Source organism: Platalea leucorodia (genome assembly GCF_965183815.1).
Source record: "Platalea leucorodia genome assembly, chromosome: 19".
Lineage (NCBI taxonomy): Eukaryota > Metazoa > Chordata > Aves > Pelecaniformes > Threskiornithidae > Platalea > Platalea leucorodia.
The window spans coordinates 1,024,934-1,042,695 of NC_138841.1; the positions used below are offsets into that span (position 1 = coordinate 1,024,934).

The window sequence follows — 17,762 nt, forward strand, 5'->3', positions numbered from 1 at the left end:
TTTTTTATATGATGCATTTTTTCAAGTGTATTTTGGTCTTTAATAGATGCAATTGTAAGTACTGTGTACACTATCCAGCTAATAAAAATTTATAAACCAAGAACAAGCTTTGGCTCTGTTTTTCAGACCTTGTGCTCTTTTCCGTCAAGTGGCAGCGGTGACAGGGAGCGGTGAGGGCTGGCGGCGGTTTTGGCACCGCTCAGAAACACCTAGGCAGCCAGTGAGCTTTCCTGCCCTCCACGAGAGCAGGGAGGAGAAGGGGTCAGCTCTGCCTCCGCCCTGGGCGATGGCTGGGTGCCCCTGCTGCACGTCTGCCCCGTGGGGAAGCGCCCGCACATCTTGGTGTTCGGCTTCCCCTCCATCCCCGTCCTGCCATCTTGCTGCCTGAGGGGACTGCGCTGCCCGCCTGGCTGCTGCTGAGTGCTGGAAGCTGATTGGCTGAGGGAAGCTGGGGTGTCCAACCGTGGGTGCTCATTGGATGGGTGTTGCTCTGGGACACCTCTGATTGGCTGGTGAAGAGGGCCTCCATCTTGCCCTGCTGCTCTTCCTCACAGGCTGGGGTGGTGCCTCAAGATGGCCGGGTTTGAGGAAGGGCTGCAGGGAGGACGGCAGGAGGCCTTGCCTCAGCTCTGAGGGAGGCTGCTGTGACGCTCCCGGAGTTGGGAAATGGCCTCACTGAGCTGGGGGAGGGAAGGAAGGCAGCTTCGAGCTGGCCAGTGTTGCTTTTGTGTGTCCTTCGAGTGTGGGGAAAATGTTCGGTGAGTCTGGACTGGGAGGAAACGATGCACAGCAATTACTGTTTGAAAGAGACATTACCGTTCTAGTCATTAAGGGAAATACGCCTAACAGTCACACTATGTCCCTTCCATAGCTAGCCAGCCCCTGGATATCTGTTGGCATAATGCTCAGCGTGCCTCAGTGACATTTCGGTCTCTTTGCATGCTTGCTGCAGGATTCATTACATTGAATAATTATCCCTGAAAGGCCGTGCAGAAGCATCTCGTGATTCTGCAGAAGCTGCCCTGGGGCACAGGGAGTGCCCTGGGGGTGCAGCAGTGGAAGCTGTACAGGGTTGCATAAGTGTAAGGGGCGACAACCCAACTTCATGTTACCCAAATGCTCCTCTTTCTAAGACATTTGTTCCTTTCTATTCTCGGTTACCTTCCAGGAAGGCACTTTCTTCTCGTCCCCAGATTCGCAAGTATCATGTCATTATCGTTTTTGGCCAAATGTGACTGGATGGACACCCTTAGAAAGAGCTTATTTCTTGTGTTTTGGCACAAAAGGAACTTTTAGGAGGATTGGACGGGCTTTGAAAGGTTTAAGAGAGAGTTTCCATGTCTGCCTGCTAATCCCTCTCAGGCATGCGGTTTCTTCCACGCGTGCTGCTCAGGATCTCTCAGCAGTATTGTAACTTAAACGTGCACTACGATAACATAAATACTTTTATCAAGGCTGAGGTCCCGCACTGGTAGGTCATCTTTGTGTGGTATCCAGTAGTTGTATGTTATAGTATTGTTGAAACAGTTCCTGTGTATGTTTACAGTGTGCAAAGCTCTCTGGGTTAAAAGCAGTCATTTAAAAAAGAAAAACATTATGTTCTGCCTATTTTTTTTTCCTGTGTTCTCGGGGTAGGCACTCTTTTAGAAGGGATACACTGAACTTCGCCGGTGTTTGTAGCTGTATGCTATGTTCTTGAAAGAACAGTGGTCACTACTGCAGTTCTGGGGGCCTGGTTTTGCCCTCGCTGGTGCAAAAGCATCTCTGCTAGCAGAGGTTGAAGCACATGTGAATATCACTAGCTGGCAACAAACAGAACGAAAAAGGCAAGTTTTACCCCGAACACTATTATGTTTCTTTCTGCTGCACTGGATGCCTTAATGGTGTTTTCCAAGTGAACCAACTGTGAGTGACATCTTTACACTATCCCTAAAACTTGAATGAGTTTGTATTTAGCCACACTGAAGTGGTGCCAGAGCTCCAATGGAAAACTGGGGTGTACTTCTAATGCCAGTTGTGATAGGGCGTAACCACACCACCCGTGTTAACTGTCTAAATGAGGGGGTATGGTGTCCTCACAAGCGAGACAGAAGTTCTTCCAGCAGGCAGTTTGGAGCATCCAGTTAGGTCCTGCTGTTTGGAAATACCTTCTGAAGATGCCTCCTTCCCTCTGCTGAAGGTCCGGGATCTGGCCTGCTAAGTGAGACGCCGTTACGTGCTGCAAAGCCCCACAGGCTGGCAGTCGGAGTGGGTCCTGAAGAAAGCTGGCCTGGTTTTCAGCTCTGCAATCGTGATGAAATGCAGAAATGCTGGAAGTGTGATTGTTGGCAAATAGAGCAGAATAAATCCTCAAGGACCTCACAGCTGAAGATCCTTGAATGCAGAAGAGCACCAAGGGCAGTGGCCCAAGGGAGTAAGCAGGGATTGTAGTCCTGGAGGGAATGCCCTCAGCACATAACATGTTATCTGGTTACAAAGCCACTCGGATATTGATTTTTACAGCTTTTTTGCTTTACTCTTAATTTGAAATTCTTTTCAGTTCCCTAACAAGAACAGGAGCAGACTAATTTAAAGCAATCCCTCACTTTGCAGAGAAGTTTCTCCGTCTGCTAATCTTGGGCTAGTCACGGTTGCCAGGATCTCGTCCTTTATTGCTCAGTTTTCCTTTCTGGTAATCATGATTTTGCAATTGCTGGGCATGGGCGAGAAGTAAGGCAGGAAGTTGAGAACAATTGAAGAGGTATTCTAAAGTGAATAGAATGAATAAAATTTTGTATTAATAATGCGAATAGGGTTGGTAAGTGCTGGGTTTTCTCTTTCTTAAGGTTCTTCGTGCAATGACACTTTGCTGATTCTTTGTATTTGGAGGAGTTAGAGGCAATCGTTGTTCCAAAAACATTTTCATATTTCAGTTACTTCCAGAGGAAGAGGAAAGGTATGAATGAGCCAGCTTTGTTTTGTCTAGCGGGAGACTCCTTGGTCTCTGTAGTTTTCTGCTCAAGCAGTATATCCAAAATTCAGTTTACTTTCCCGTTTTGCTTTCTGTGGGGCTTTCAAGACATGGAGCAGAACTGTAGGGTTTACACAGTGGCTAATAAAGCATCATCCTTTTCATCTCTGTCTTTTGATCAAATCTCCATGGCTTCTTATGCATACGGCAAATTTTACCCAATTTGCAAAACTGCTACGGGAAAGTGCTTAGATGGCATAGTACTATGATGACTGTAGCAGAATCTCTAGAGTATAATTTATAATTTATTATATGATTGTTATGTTCTTACAGTACACTTAGGGCAAGAGCTCTTTGCAGTGAACAGGAGGTAACAGATGAAGGTGCCCAGCCATTAGTCATATGGATATTCATTTATTCCCTCTTAGAGATGAAAATGGTCCTCTTAGCGTTTACTGCTTTTGAAGTGAGACAAAGAAACAAATAACTATTTCAGCTTAGGCTGCAGAGAATGTTGAGATTTAGAGTGAGTTTTAACTAGCCGTCCTGTGGAAGGACGGACGAGATGTCTGGAGGCACTGGAACGGAACATGTTGACTGATAGCCTCAGTTTCAGAAAAAACTCCTGTCTGCTCACATCCCGCCAGCTGTGCCCTGCCCATCTGATATGCCCCGTTCCTAGAATGCCGCAACTTTATTTCCTGCTACCATCAAATGCAAGATAAGGTGGGAGGACGTGTGAGACAGCCAGATAACGGGTCTACACCACTATTCAACAGCCGATACAGAACTAGGTCACTAACTAGCTGCCTCCGTCAGGCTTATCTGAAGGCATGGCCAGGTTTGTAATGTCCCAGCTGTCCAGAGGCTGCTCGTACATAAGTTAGACCATTCCTGAATGTGGTTCCACAGCTAAGCGTAACAGAAGTAGATTGGATGGGCTGCTGATGCTTTCCAACCTTAACTACCAAACATGCCAGTCTAAACCTGGTCTTATGGTAATTCTTCCTTCATTGTAGGTGGTTTAGGTTATTAGCAAATCTTCGTCATTTGCACAGAAGGAAAATACCCGTAAGATGTTAAAAATGTAGAAAGATTTGAGAATATTTCTTACGTCTTTATTTTAAATCAGGCAGTAACATATTTACATTTTGTGACAGAGGACTGATGCTGTCCATAGAGAGAAACTGTCCCTAGAAACACCCTCAAATTCATCATATGATAGCAGATCATCTTCAGCTTTGTAGGCAGAAAGAACTGTATAGCAGTAAGCCTCTCTCTTAAGTTAGTTATTTAACTGCTATTACTTCAGGATCTGAGGCCCCCAGAATTTTCACTGTATATGGCGTTGCACCCAGATGAGGAATTCGGGCATACAAAGTTTTAGGTGCTTTCAAAGAGTCGAACAGGCTACGTAAGGAGTGGAAGCTGTGTATTGGAGCTATTATGTTAACCATTCGTCTTCCCTGTTGTGTATCATCTCAGACCTTAATGGTATGGTTCCCACACTGACACTTCTGACATCTCAAAAATGACCCAAAGCACAAAGGTGTCAGTCATTGATTCTTTCCAGAGTTGGTCAGCGCAGTGATGACAGAGAAAGAAAAAAAGGAAATAACGGTATGCGAGAACAGAAAATGGGAAGTTGGGACAGGAAGCGAAGAATGCAATCTTGCAAGCCTGTTTAGGAAGCCAGAAATTGATTCTTTAGCTATGTTTTTTTCTAGCTTTATTTTCAGAGAATTTGCAATAGAGGGACAAAATAATCTCATATACTGGCAAAAAGCCTGCTATCATGTAGCCACATCAGACTAGTCGACAGAATCTCCTTCTTCTCTCCCCACTCTCCCTCTCCCCCCTCCCTCAGAATGGTACAAGCACTCACAGGCGGAGCGGAGTTTCTATGATTCATGGACATTTCTCTGCCTTTCCACGCTCCTTTCTTCCCGTGCCACCCAGTACCTATGTTGGAGTCTTCTTGCAATCTTAATACCAAAAAATTAAAGCCATTTTTGTGTCATATTCAGCATCCTCGGGCCCAACATTAATAAAAAACAAGCACAAAAGCCAAGGAAATACAAAGTTATTTCTTTGTAAAAATAAATAAATATATCACTTTGTAAATTCTGCACCCATGTATTCAAGCTGAAGACATTTTATACTATAACACAGACAAATATTTTTCAACAAGACCCTTGCTTACTAAAACATGTCAAGTGCACTACTCCTCTCTCTGAAGTCCATGAAACAACTCGTATGTTTAAAACAAAGGAGATTCTTCAGCACTCTGCTGGCTTGGATCTTACCAGAGTGGGCAGTAATTAACATTTTGTGTATGATTACTTAAGTGAGCTGTTGAAGTTGAAAGTCTAAAAGGAAGCATCGTGTTTCCATATCTCACAGCCCTTTGTCGACCATAGCACTCTATCAGTTGCTCCCAGAGAGAACCAGTTTCCTGTGTTTGGGGTTACAGCTGCCTGGCATTTAAAAATAGAGCAATTTGGAAAAAGCAAATATACCATAGCCTTCCACTAGATTTGCTTGCCAATAGCTGAATTGTGATGCTGTGCTGTTAGAAAAGTGCAGTTATTCTTTCAGGGAAAGTTTGTGCATCCATGTGCTTCATCCTTTCAGTTGCTTTCTGCCTCGCACCCCGTGTGTATCCAGCTTCAGCAACTGGTTACAAATGGGTTGTTTCTACGCGCAGGTCAGCAAAATTCTGCAAATAAGCCCAAGGCTTTGTGCTGCTTTGTTTAGGTGGACCCGTTTTTCTCTTTTCCGTTCCAGAATCTGGAGCTGTGGCTGTGAAGGTAACAGTAGCGTATTCCACAGACCCTGAGGAAACTGAGTTGCCTGGTGGTTCTTGAGCGTGGAAGAAAACTTCTGGTGAAGGCTGTATGTTGACATATATAACATCTCCAGGCTTCGTGTGAGGTTGGTGCCTTATGACAGCATATATTGTATTACCATTCAGTTCCCCATCTGGCATTCTACTTCCTTTGTTTCTTCCGTCCTTCTGAGAAACCACAACGAATGAGAAATTAAAAAGAAATTCAGCATTTTTTGCTTTGAATATTAGTCTTAGTTCATCTACAGCCACAAATATTTTCTCCTCGTATCATGAAATTGGGGAAGAGGAGAGGGGATGCATGGGAAAAGGGAATGCGTGCTCAGAGAAGTTTAGAAAACTTCTCTTACACAAAACTCTGCTTTCTCAGATTTAGGTGACTAGTTAGAATGGTGCAGCAACAGTTAACACACTAAATATTTAGGGCGATTGGAAGTAGCAAAGTTTTCCTTTGATGAGAACTTTTGGTGATGCTACTGAGGATTCAAGGCCAGTTAATTATCAAAATTATATATTTGTGATTACATTATTTTTCTGAGTACTATAAACAAAAATATGCAGAAGGGCTATGACTTACTCAAATAACCAGTTAGGTTGTGTCTGCTTTGCAACAAGATGTCAGACAATCAACAAATACAGCCAGCTGGCTTTAGTCTGCTAGCTGAGCGGATGCTGCGCATCCACTGTAGGAGGCATGGTACTGCGCGCTTTATAACCCCCGTGAGCGGCGAACACAGAGCCAGTGTCTCTGCACGACAGAGGTCGAACAAAGCACCAGGAATGGGGGAGTTCTGGTGATGTCTTACCTGCAGTGCTGCTTGCCTGAAAGAAGGATGTCTGCCAAAGTCCATCCCTTTTCCTGCCATGAAGGACAGAATCTCCTTTGAGTGCAAAACCACACCTTTACCTTTTCATTTTAAAAATCACTACTCCCACTATCCCTTCCCTGCGATTTAACTCGCATCTTGCGTTTCACACTCAGCTCCGTCTCATTGCCTCCCTGGACAATGATTGCTATGAACAGACCTTCCTTACACTCAGGGTGGGGGGACGACAAGCTGTAGGGGCAGGAAAACTAGACAAGAGGATTAGGGAGCTTTACCTGCCCTTTTCCTTCTGATGTAAGTGGTGATGAGGAGTATGACGGTAGCAATCAGAGCAGTTGTAGGCAGGAAGGAACTCAGCACCGTGAGAGCATAGAGAGTCCTGCAGGGAAAAGCATGATATCTCCATTACTATTTACAGCACCAGAGGTGACTAGGTTAATTTGGGAGGGGATTTTGTGTGTTTGAAAATGGATTATGGTTCCAGGATAAAAATTCAGCATGCGAATATTACCCCTGCTGTCTCTAAACAAGCATGGTTCCTTGAGGTCAGTACTGATCTACAGCCACAGAGGATCCATCCCAGCTGTATTTTCTTTGGCACTTGGCAAGCCTGGGGAATACTCAGGAGCCTGAATTCTCTTCCTGCAGTCATGTGCAGTGCTACCAGAGTTCAAAGGCATCCCTCATCAGGATGCAGTAGCCCTTCTCATGGTCTGTCTTTGATCAGGATCATTAATAGGGTCACCTTTGATCAGGCCTGGTAATAACTCTCGTCTGACATGCTGTGTTGTTTAGCTGGGATTGATTTTAGGCTGGTCTGCCTGTACAAAAGGCAGAGTCATTGTAGCATTGCATGGGCCATATAGTTGTCCCTTTTCAGCGAGGTAGAAAGGATGAACACAGTCAAACTGAGCACCTTCAGTAGAGGCCTCACCTAGTGCTCCTGAAACTGATAGCAACCTTCTACAGCCTTTCATGGGACTTGGGGAGGTTGGACCAAACTCTGCAGGGGAGAAGGGGAAGCCTGTTTGTGTGTGTACGATTGCGCGTGCACGATTGTGCGTGGACGTGCTTCAGTGGTTTGTCACACCACTCCTCAAATCCTGCAGTGCATCCCAAATGCTATACTTAGAGTCTGGGAGTCTTTGTTTTTTACCTCTGATCCTTATTGCTGTCATCTCTGGGGTTGGCAACATCCCCCTTCTTAGTGGGAAATGAAATGGTGTCTAAATCTGCATCCTGATTCCAATTTTCCCCTTGGAAAAAAAACAAGAGCAAATGATTTTCCCACATCAATCCATCCCTGGTGACTTTTTCTCACGCTAAAAAATCCTGCTTTGCAGGTTTGTAGAATGGTTCAGAGTTACTGCTTGCTTGTTAGCTATGAAATTGTGAAGCTGCACAAGAATACTCGTCCTGTGCTATTTACCAGTAAGAGAAGATGTATTAATGCAGCTGAATCACTGGAATGGGATCAACCAGTTCCTCAGGAAAGAGCTAGGAGTTTTGTTTAGGTTGTTGGATAGTACCTGTTATCAGTGTATCTAAATGAAAATACCAACTGTAGGCCCAGCCAGAGAGCTGGTAGTAAGTCGCTGGTAGGGCAAGAACAGACATACTGTGATTCCAGTTTTCTTCCCTTTGGGTTGTGGTCCTCTGGTGTGGTGTTTTTTCATTCTTGCAAAATATTTGATACTTGATTGCATGATGCCTTGGAAAACCTACTTATTCAATGATTATATCATGTGCAGAGGGACAAATGAGATTTGGTTTCTGCTTTCCTTACAAGTTTGGGTCCTGTGACAGATCAAAGGGAAAGGACAGCTCCTGCAGCAGACAAGTTTTGTAGAAGGTATAGGTCAGCCATGAAAATTCATACCATTTTAGAGAATTATATGAAGAGTGAATTGCTTATTTGGACACTTGAATGCTGTTAGAAAAGAAGCATCTTAGGAAAAAGATGCATCACGTGATTCCCGTACACATTTTTCAGTCACATCAGAAAAATCAAAGAATAGCTTCCACTAAGTATCTTCTGTTTTTCTGCCTCCTGCGCTGGCTAAACGCAGAAAAAGAAGTAAAGTGTTAAAACAAATACAGAGGTTTACTAATGAGCAGTGGCAAAGAGATGAACTCAGGTAGAAATGCAAGCAAAGATTCAGATTGCTTGGAGTCTGTTCCGTCTGCTGATATAAATGTAAAATTTCATTAGTCGATGAAGCCAAGCCAGACTTCCCCCACCAGTTGGCTGCAATTTGTTTATACCATTAGTATGTATCAAAAATCTGTCTAAAAAAAAGAAATTCAGGAATTGTCTATGTCTCAGGAAATTTCCAGGCTCAGAAGAGAGCTCTTTAACATTGACCTGTAATCTTTCTTGTCAAGTGGTACGAAATTGCTGACTTTTAGAAGATCATTAATTCTTTGATTAACTCACCCAAAACTTGCAGCACGATCCCATTCAGTAGTTTGTTTCTGCCCTGGAAACGGCTCTCAAGATGATATTCTCCTGAGTCATTAAGTCGGAGCTTTTTCAGCCACACTAATCATTTTCCATGAGAAGTCATTCATCATTTCAGTCCTTCCTACTTTAACAATACTTTGATCAGAGTTACCTCTGATAAGAGGTTGACATCTAATTCGGGACACCATTTTGCACCAAATAAACCGCTGAAGTTTCCTGATTTGGCTATCACAGAATAGGAGCCATGGAGGGACAGGGAGTTCCTTTTTTTTTTTTTTTTTTGCAAATAGCCTTACAGGTTCTAAAGAAAATAGAGTGGCGATTCATTAGAGGGAGAAAAGACAGGGAAAAACAATGCCCATGGTAGTGTACATCTCACCCAACAAAGGAGCAGAGCTAACATCAGCACAAAGAGAACTTGCAGAAGACAAGGAAATAACCAGCCCCAGTCTGAGGACGGTGGTCACTGGAGATGAGGTTGGGGTGGCAAATGGGAAGTTTGGATTACTGCTGCCCTTTCTGAACACGGGCTGTATCGGGCTCCAGGGCTGTTATTGCTGTCAAACTCCCCAGGTGCTGGGGTGTGGAGCCACCTCATCATATTTCTTATGCCTCATACATGTGTTCAAGGTTAAGATGGTGTTGCTCCATCTCACAAGTTTTCTGTGTGAGTTATCAAAGCTTTTCTGTGTGCATCGTTTCTGTGACTGTAAAAACGCTTTTAACAGAATGGAAAATTTTGTGCAAAAGCAAGTATTGTTTTTTTAGCTTTCATCAACTTACTTTAAATATTTCTGTCCCAAACCCATTTATTTTTGATTAGTATAATCCTACAAAATTGTATTAATGGTTTTTGATGGCAGTCTGTAAAATATTGATTTTTTTTTTTTCCTTTGAAACTTTTTGATTTCATACAGCAAAAATAATTTCCTGGGCACTTCTGCCTCTAGATACATATAGGTACATACTGTGATTCTATGTTCTATAATAGGGTTTTACCCTGTCCTTGATAACCTCTAGTGGGGTCTCTGTGTCTAGATACACTGTGTTTTGCAGTGAAACAAAAATGGAAATGACACATCATTCTTGATTTATTTTGGCTGTCTCCCACCCAGTGCACTGTTGACCTCATAGCTCACCCTCAGGTGAAACCACCATCTCTATTCTTTGCAGCAGAATATTCTTCAGATCACCCCACCCCCCACACTGATACGTGCCAGAATTCTCTCTTCGAAGTGCTGTCATGATCACAGAAAACCCGCCACGGCCTCAGTCTATCAGGCCAACCGAATGATGCAGTGCAGGTTAATCCTTTCTTTTAAAGGGGAGCTCAAGGCTAAGACTAGACAAGGTTTTTCTGACAGCTCCTTGCACCAAAATTTCTTCTCATGCAAATTCTTGTGCACATCATATGAGCAGTTAGCTCTGAAGGACTCTCCCTCTGTATGCAGGAAAACTTGCGTGTCCTCTCCTGCCATGCATGATCCTTCCAAAGAAAGACGAAAATAGCGCTACAACTAGTCACAGCTTAGTATGCTGGTTTTTCTTACGTTATGCCACGGGGACTCTCACGCTGGGCCTCTGAGAAGAGTGACTTAACTCTGCAGGTTTGCCTAAATAAACATCTATGCTTATCCTTAGTGCCACTACCCTTTTTCCATTGTTATTCCTATTGTTCCTCTCTGTGGACTCGGTATTTATTTGCAGTAAGAAAGCAAACAGCAGCTAGCCTGTCTACGACACTGCTCATGATACCTGATCCATGATGATCCATCGGGAGAGAGCAACAAACACAGATTTTCCTCCCCACGTGCTAGGTGATTTCAGACTGAGGACTTTGCGATAGTGGGAGAGGAAGGTCTCAGAAGGGCAAAGATTGCCAGATGTCCCACCATGAAGTTCAGTTTCTGAACAAAATACAGAACTACTATAAACAAAAATGAGAACCCAAAAGCTTGTATAATTAAAATAAGCAAATTTCAGGCTGAACGTTTCCTCCCCTCATTGACTTCTGGGAATCTCATTCTGTGCCTGGCTATAGACGGCCTGAACAAAAAGTGCTCAGGCAAATAACAGTGTGCAATGCGTGCAACAGCACAGAGAGCATCCTGTTCCTAGGAGAAATGAGAGTCTCTGAGCCTTACCTGCTAGTGCCAGCAAGAGCAGCAGGGCTGGAAAACCTCCCATCCTGAAGTAGGAAGTGGTTTAGGGCATAGAGGAAAAATTGTAGCCCAGAGCTTTTTATCACTGAGAAATTCTCTGTTGCAGAGGAAGCTAACTTGCTCTGTCACTTGCAGTCGTCTGCTGCCTAGAGTGATGATGCCAGTTTGGAATTGCTGAGAATATCTTTTAACCACAATCTTAATATTACTTCTTGGGTGGGAAGGCTGCATAATGTTTACTGGCTGCTTTTTCGCTTTGAATGTAGTGTTGTCTAGATAGCCATATTTAGCAATCAGGCTGCGTGGCTGTGCCCCGGCATCACAGAGGCAGCAGATGGCCCTGCCTGAGGTCTCTCAACAGGTTGGAGCTGGAACTAGGACCCAGATCTCCTGGTTAGAGCTGCGATTCCCTCGCACATCTAGCTGGACACCACAGTACCACCCGGGAATACTGAAGCTAGGTTTGTGTTAGTAGTGCTGCAGTGGTGTGCGACTGTGTACGGGCTAGTTTACCCTCTGGAAATAGAGGAAATTAGTTCAGACGGAGCACAACCATGCATAGCCTGATCTGGGTTGGGGATCTGAGCTGATGTTTCTGCATGGTGCTAAAGGGAGCTGGCTGGATGAGCCAACCTGCTCGGCTGGCTGAGAGCATTTCTGTACATTATAAACACACCAGCATGTTCTAAGTGTTACCTCTTCTCTGGGTGATGTATTGTGATCTGGTGTACTCCAGCTCTTTATCATGAATCCACACTAAGTCAGATAATCAATTTGATTTTATTTAGTTTTTGCAGGCAGTGCAGGGAAAAGAAGTGTGAATGCCCTTGGGTTTGGGGTCTTCCTGGGAGAGCTAAATGCAGCTTCACTTTGGGGAGTGATGAACAATGATCACATGTTGGTAACATCCCCTTGAGAGGGCAGAAAAAATACAAGGAGAAATGCAGAGAGACAGTTCATTCTTTGTTTGCAAAATCATTTGAGAAATGAGGAAGCAGGCTCAGAGCTGCGTGTAGGCTTCACAACCCTTTCTGTTATGTTCTGCAGTTCCTTACGCCTTTCCACAGTGACTGTTCACCAAGGAGCCACACTGTCCAAGGCAATTTTTGGGAGCTAGTCTTCATCACCTTGGAAAGACAGACTCTCTCACCTGGCACTGCTCTGAGATGACATGCAGTTGGCGGGTCTCAGTTCAGACCCTGGGGGAATGATCCTGGGGATGAATGTCTGGCATAACTCTGGTGGCGTGGTGCAGCTGCTGGCAGTGACTGGAGATGACAGCAGAGCATTGCATTGCCAAAAGCGTGTCAAAAGCTTCAGTCTTTAGAGAGTGGAATCTCAGTTAAAAAGCTGATTTCTAGCCAACTAATAATATTAGCTTTCAATACAAAGCATCTAGTTCTGGTTATATTTCATGCTTTTGGGGGAAGCATTTGAGCATTTTGTAGAGACGTGTAGGACACCTTGAAAAAAGCTGTTAGTTCTTTAACACTGACCTTCAATGAATCAGAAGTTTCTTGGAGATCTGAGACAGAACCATGTCTTGCCATTTTTACATTATGCGGATGTGTTTGTGAGTTGCTCGACACATGGTCGTTGAGATGTGTTACTGGAACTTCTCTTTATGTTCACTGGTGTATCTGTAGTTTTATTTATAACAAAGCATTTGCCAGTAGCTGTATAGAGCAGAAAAGTTTTTTCTGGCCTAGCAATGAGCTGGGGGCAAACTGAGCAGAGCTTTCTCACCTTTGCCATGCCTGGGGAAGCTTCTCTGCACATAGATAAGTCTGTGCTGGATCACTTGACAGAAAGACGTCGTATTCCTCCTTTCCCCCTGGCCCTCGATCCCATCCTTTTCCATTAGGTTCAGATGTTACTGGCAGCATCTTTTCAGTTCAGTTGTGTTGGAAAACGTTGGTCAGCACCAACGAGAGGAGGCGGTAGATGGTGACATTCCCTCTCTGGAGTGATAGGTTCATCAATACCTATGTTTAGTAGGCGAGCCTTTTCTTACGGCAGGTGGCAAAGCTTTGCCTGCAAATGCTTGACGTTCATCTCCCTGTGGATTCCCTTCGGTTTAGCCCTAAGCGGTGCTCTCCCAGGTTGGGCTGATTGCGTCATGCACGAGGTCACCAGTGAAAGGGAGGAACTGCTGCTCATTCAAGTTTGGGTTCTTCTGCTGTGTTTCTCTGTTCTTCCTGCTGTTGCCAATGATGAAGATCAGCACAGCCACCATGAACTTAGTAACCAGGAATCCAGCAATCATATAGAAGACAGTGAAATCAGCTTCAGGAGGGATGCTATGGGGAACCATAAATACAACAATAAAGCTTAGCCATGAAGGGGTGGTTCAACCTTTAAAGAAACTCTTGTAGTGTACAACGTGAAGATGGTAACTTCTCCTGCAACAGGCAATCCCTGCCTGTGCACAACAGAGCCTGGGAGGCTAGAACAACTATAATGGGTTTGAACTGCAAGACCTCACATACGGATAAATTGTGATCTGCAGGAGTTGTTTTGCTTGGCACTGAGGCACAACATTCTCTGGATTAGGAGAAAGCTGCTCTTTAGAAACCACACAGCAGCTCTGAGAATTGTCCTGGATTAGGAAGAGGTAGAGAATATGCCTGTGGTGATATTCCTCTTAGCTTCAAATGGGGTTGCTGATGCTAATCTGCCTTAGTCCTAGGAATACTACAGATCACAGCATGAGGAGTTTTATGGCTTACCTGGAGATGCTCTGCACAGCACTAGGCTCCTCTGGCATTTGGGTCTCCAGGACAGCTGATGATAGAAACAGAACAGTTTAGTCTGCAGATGTTTCTGGGTGATATTCATTGGTGTCACCAACACCAGTGCCCCAGCTAGGCATAGATAACCAAGGTGAGACTGGGCACTGGGCTGCGTGCTAGGAGATTAATCTGGGTACCAATAAGGGGATGATGTGTTAGATGTCCTGTAACAGTGAGGTCATGTTGCTGTAAATCAGGAACTAAAAAGAGGCAATGAAACACAGTACCTCCTTAGAGTAAGACAAAGGTAGATGTTTACTAAAGCGAGGCCTTGGCATCTGCAGACACACGCGAAATTTAAGTAGGCACTCAGGAACTCATGGAGCTCGGAGCCCAGGACATACCTGGCAGCACTTCCACTTGCACCTTCCTTAAGCTGTTTGTTTTCCCCAGGTACTCAGTTTTGCACTGGTACAACCCAGCATCCTGCTTCTTGAGTCGCTTCATGGTCACTGTCAGGACCCCTTCACGGACATTGTCACTGATGGCGGTGGTGCCATTCCTGTTCTTCAGGAATGGCAGCCAGAAGCGTCGGGCGCTCACCACGTGCTGGCACTTGGTCTCGTCGATCTGCTTGCACCAGCTCTTTTCTCTCCACCGCTGCTGCCAGGGGTTGTAGGTGCAGTTGACAGAAATGGTGCCCCCCTCCACTCCGTACACCACAGTCACGTTCTCTACAGCGCAGGATGCTAGGAGAGAAGGAGGAGGTGGTGAGCCAAGTCTGTTCGATATCTATCCCTTACCGCTATGTTTATGCTAAACGTCATTTTCCTCTTTTACAACTCTAGTGACGGCTGCTGTCAACTGTAGGGCTGTCACCTGTCTGCTTCCCCCATGAAAGATACAGTGTGCTCAGCCTCAGAGTCTTGGTTCAGACTGTCTTGAAATATGTCCGTAGGGATCCCTCTGACTGGTGTGTTACTTGGCTCTTGCCAGGCAGCTATTCTTGGGGCGGGGACTGAGGGAAGGAGGAGGTATCCACTTCATTAATATTTGCAGATTTTCTGAAGCTCAGGAAATTTTGGTCCTTGCCTTCCCTTCTGGCGCTGTGGTGACTGCTCCGGATTGCAGTCTGAAGCTCAACCACGTCACACTTTCTGTAATCTTTGGGCTCCCGCCCAGTAAGGGGAAGCAGTTTGACAGCATGATTAGGGGATTAAATATAAACTTGTATTTTCCTCTGGTCCTGAGGAGCAGGAAGCTGGGCATTCAAGTAGATCGAGTTAGCATCAGGCAAGCTGTCTTGATTTTTAAAAGCTTTCTTTACAAGGCAGCTCATAAAAACATAGCTTGACCCAATAATGACAAATTGTTTCTGTGTAACTTGTCAGACTGGGCTTGCTGTTACACCCCTGCTTTGCAACATCCGCCCTGCTTACCTGCATACAGCTGCAGCAAGGCAGCTTGCTTCAGGCTTTGGCTTTGAGCTCGGCCCTGCCACATACGTTCATAGTTGCAGATTTGGCTCTGGAGTACCTCTGCTGCAGAAAAGGTCCTTTGCAGTAAATGCCCGTGAAGTTTATCCCCATTTTAAGGCTCTTTATACAGCCAGAGAGAAGGAACACAGCCCTGGAAAATGCTAGAATCAAAGTGACGCCTACAAACCAGTGTCCAACCAGCTGTTTAGGAGGTTACTTCTCAATCCCACTCCTAATTTCTAAAACCAGGGGTTTAGCAATTTTTTTCACCCAATCTTTTAGTATTCTACCAATTTTAATCATGTTGACAACTGGTCTTTGGCTGCTTGCCTTTTTTTTTTGCCTTAGTTCCTTATTTCTAATTTCCATTCCTCTTTATGGTAGGCAAAGGCAGAAGGGATAGTCTGAGCTATTAATACTTCCAGAGAGAAGTGCAGTGTGGTATTTGTGGAAATCTGTATTTCCAGTGAAAAAAATCGGAGGCTAGTGCCTTCTGTGAAACCACAAGTAAGGATGAAACAGAAGTAAATTAAAAAAAATAAGCTTTTGTGAGGACTTTGTGCTGGCTGAGCCTTTTAATAACACTTCTTACAATAATTTCAACCATTCTGAATGAATGTAAACTTAAATAACTGAAGGTCTTTCAGGCTTGACTACAAGAAGGCATAAAAATGGATCTGTGCTCTCCAAGTATCTAACACCTACAAGTCTTTATTCTGATACGTTGCTCCAGTCGGTTGTTCCAGTCAAGGCTTACCTCACCCCATCTCCAGACCAGTTCAGTCCTGTGCAATCCCTCTAAGCATTTTAACTCCCTCTCCTGTTTCTGGTGTGGACCCCTCCTCGCCCACAGTTCTGCCCCTTCAGTTTCTGGAACGGCCCCAGGATTTTGGTTTTGGGTTTGTTTTAAATAGAAAGAGCATTGCAAAAAATCTTTTGATCAGAATCATGACATTTGAAGATCTGCTGATGCCCCTGTGGAAAACTTTGTGTCATTATCTTTTTGCCAATTCTGCTGACAGATCATTTACTATTTGTGTTCCTCCTCCCTTGTTGTGTGCTACTGAAAAAAGTATAGTGGACTTTTTTCCAAACTCATTCAGATTTTTGAGACAGGTTTCTGTGCTCCCAAAGCCTGAATCTGTTGCCTTTCTGTGCACTGCTGCAAGTATCGGATCTCCAAAGTGTGACTGGAGAGAGAAGGCTGCCAGCTGGGAGTGCCAGCCTTGTCCTGTGCCTCGTTTCTCATTTCAGACGAGCATTGCTTTCCAAGCCAATAACAGTCAAGTGCCCAAGATTTCAGAAATGCCCCCTTCATTGAGTTTTATTTTCCTCCTCTTGAACTCTAGCTGCTGCAGTTTACATTCAAAGCCCTACAAATGCAAACAAATAGGATTTTGCAATGTCACATTTCATTCTGAGAGGGCACACAAGACCTCTGTCAGCAGTGTTTCCTGTCCTGACTCCAAAGGATCCCTGTGAGAAAAGCTGAGCACTTGGATCACCGCTGGCCCTTCGTTAAATTAAGGGAAAAGAACAGACTCCAAGGAAGAAGTCTGACATCCGTGCAATATAATTGGGGAGGAAGAGTAGAGTGCAGAACACACTGCGGTGCTCCAGGTTCCCTCTGCTTGCACTGCATTGGACCTTGCCATGTACAGACAGGCAGTGCGACTCTTTATCCATAATAACTGTTTGTATTGGTCTTCCGAAGAACCGCATGCTGCAACGAAGATGCCTTTGCATCCAGAAAAAGCTACTGTGTTTCAAGACCTGCGCAGTCTTTTCCCGTAGCATTGTCAGTAATCTCATACGAGGTGCAGGTAAAGACTAAGTTTTGCACCAATCCTTTACCCTGTCTGTTAACTGAAACCCAAGGCCGTGTACGCTTTCTTACCTGACAAGAAGACCAAGAAGATAAGGTGCATGAGCTTCTCCATGTCAGTTGAGCAGAGAAGGGGACAAGAGAGGAGTCTGGAGACAAGTGAAAAGGGCTCTTGCCCAAGAGTAGCTTGCTTTTCCCCCCTCCTTGCTCTGCCGGAAGGAATGAGCACAGGAACTTGGCATCTTTTTCGTCCTGCATATTGAGCAATTCACCAGGGACGGGCATTTCTCTCGTGGGCTGAAAATTCAGGCATCAGCATTGCCCACTCACAGCCACAATTTAGTCTAGACAGCCTGAAAGAGAGCATCATGTGATGGCCTGAAGCCATGGTACTGGCAGTCCCTCTCCGCTCAGCCACCGCGCCTGTCCACCAGAGCAGGCTTTACATGCAAGCTTTGCACGGGGTGAATTTCTGG

General features: G+C 44.8%; 2 protein-coding genes across 3 annotated transcripts; both read right to left on the bottom strand.

Moving 5' to 3' along the window:
• Positions 1-4,148: 4,148 nt before the first annotated feature.
• Positions 4,149-11,417, bottom strand: LOC309599161 (uncharacterized protein). The gene is made up of 5 exons (XM_082330382.1): positions 11,234-11,417; positions 7,782-7,881; positions 6,901-7,004; positions 6,605-6,657; positions 4,149-5,966 (listed from the first exon to the last, which is right to left on the bottom strand). Exons 1-5 carry the CDS (start codon positions 11,274-11,276, stop codon positions 5,631-5,633), a joined length of 636 nt encoding a protein of 211 aa, XP_082186508.1. The 5' UTR covers positions 11,277-11,417; the 3' UTR covers positions 4,149-5,630.
• Positions 11,418-13,136: 1,719 nt separating this feature from the next.
• Positions 13,137-17,577, bottom strand: LOC309599160 (triggering receptor expressed on myeloid cells 2-like). 2 transcript variants are annotated; one of them, XM_082330381.1, is made up of 4 exons: positions 17,359-17,577; positions 14,388-14,732; positions 13,981-14,035; positions 13,137-13,551 (listed from the first exon to the last, which is right to left on the bottom strand). In XM_082330381.1, exons 1-4 carry the CDS (start codon positions 17,399-17,401, stop codon positions 13,335-13,337), a joined length of 660 nt encoding a protein of 219 aa, XP_082186507.1. In that variant the 5' UTR covers positions 17,402-17,577; the 3' UTR covers positions 13,137-13,334. The 2 variants fall into 2 exon arrangements, with proteins under 2 accessions (XP_082186507.1, XP_082186506.1); XM_082330380.1 differs by lacking the exon at positions 17,359-17,577 and adding an exon at positions 15,423-15,571.
• Between the last annotated feature and the right edge of the window lie 185 nt (positions 17,578-17,762).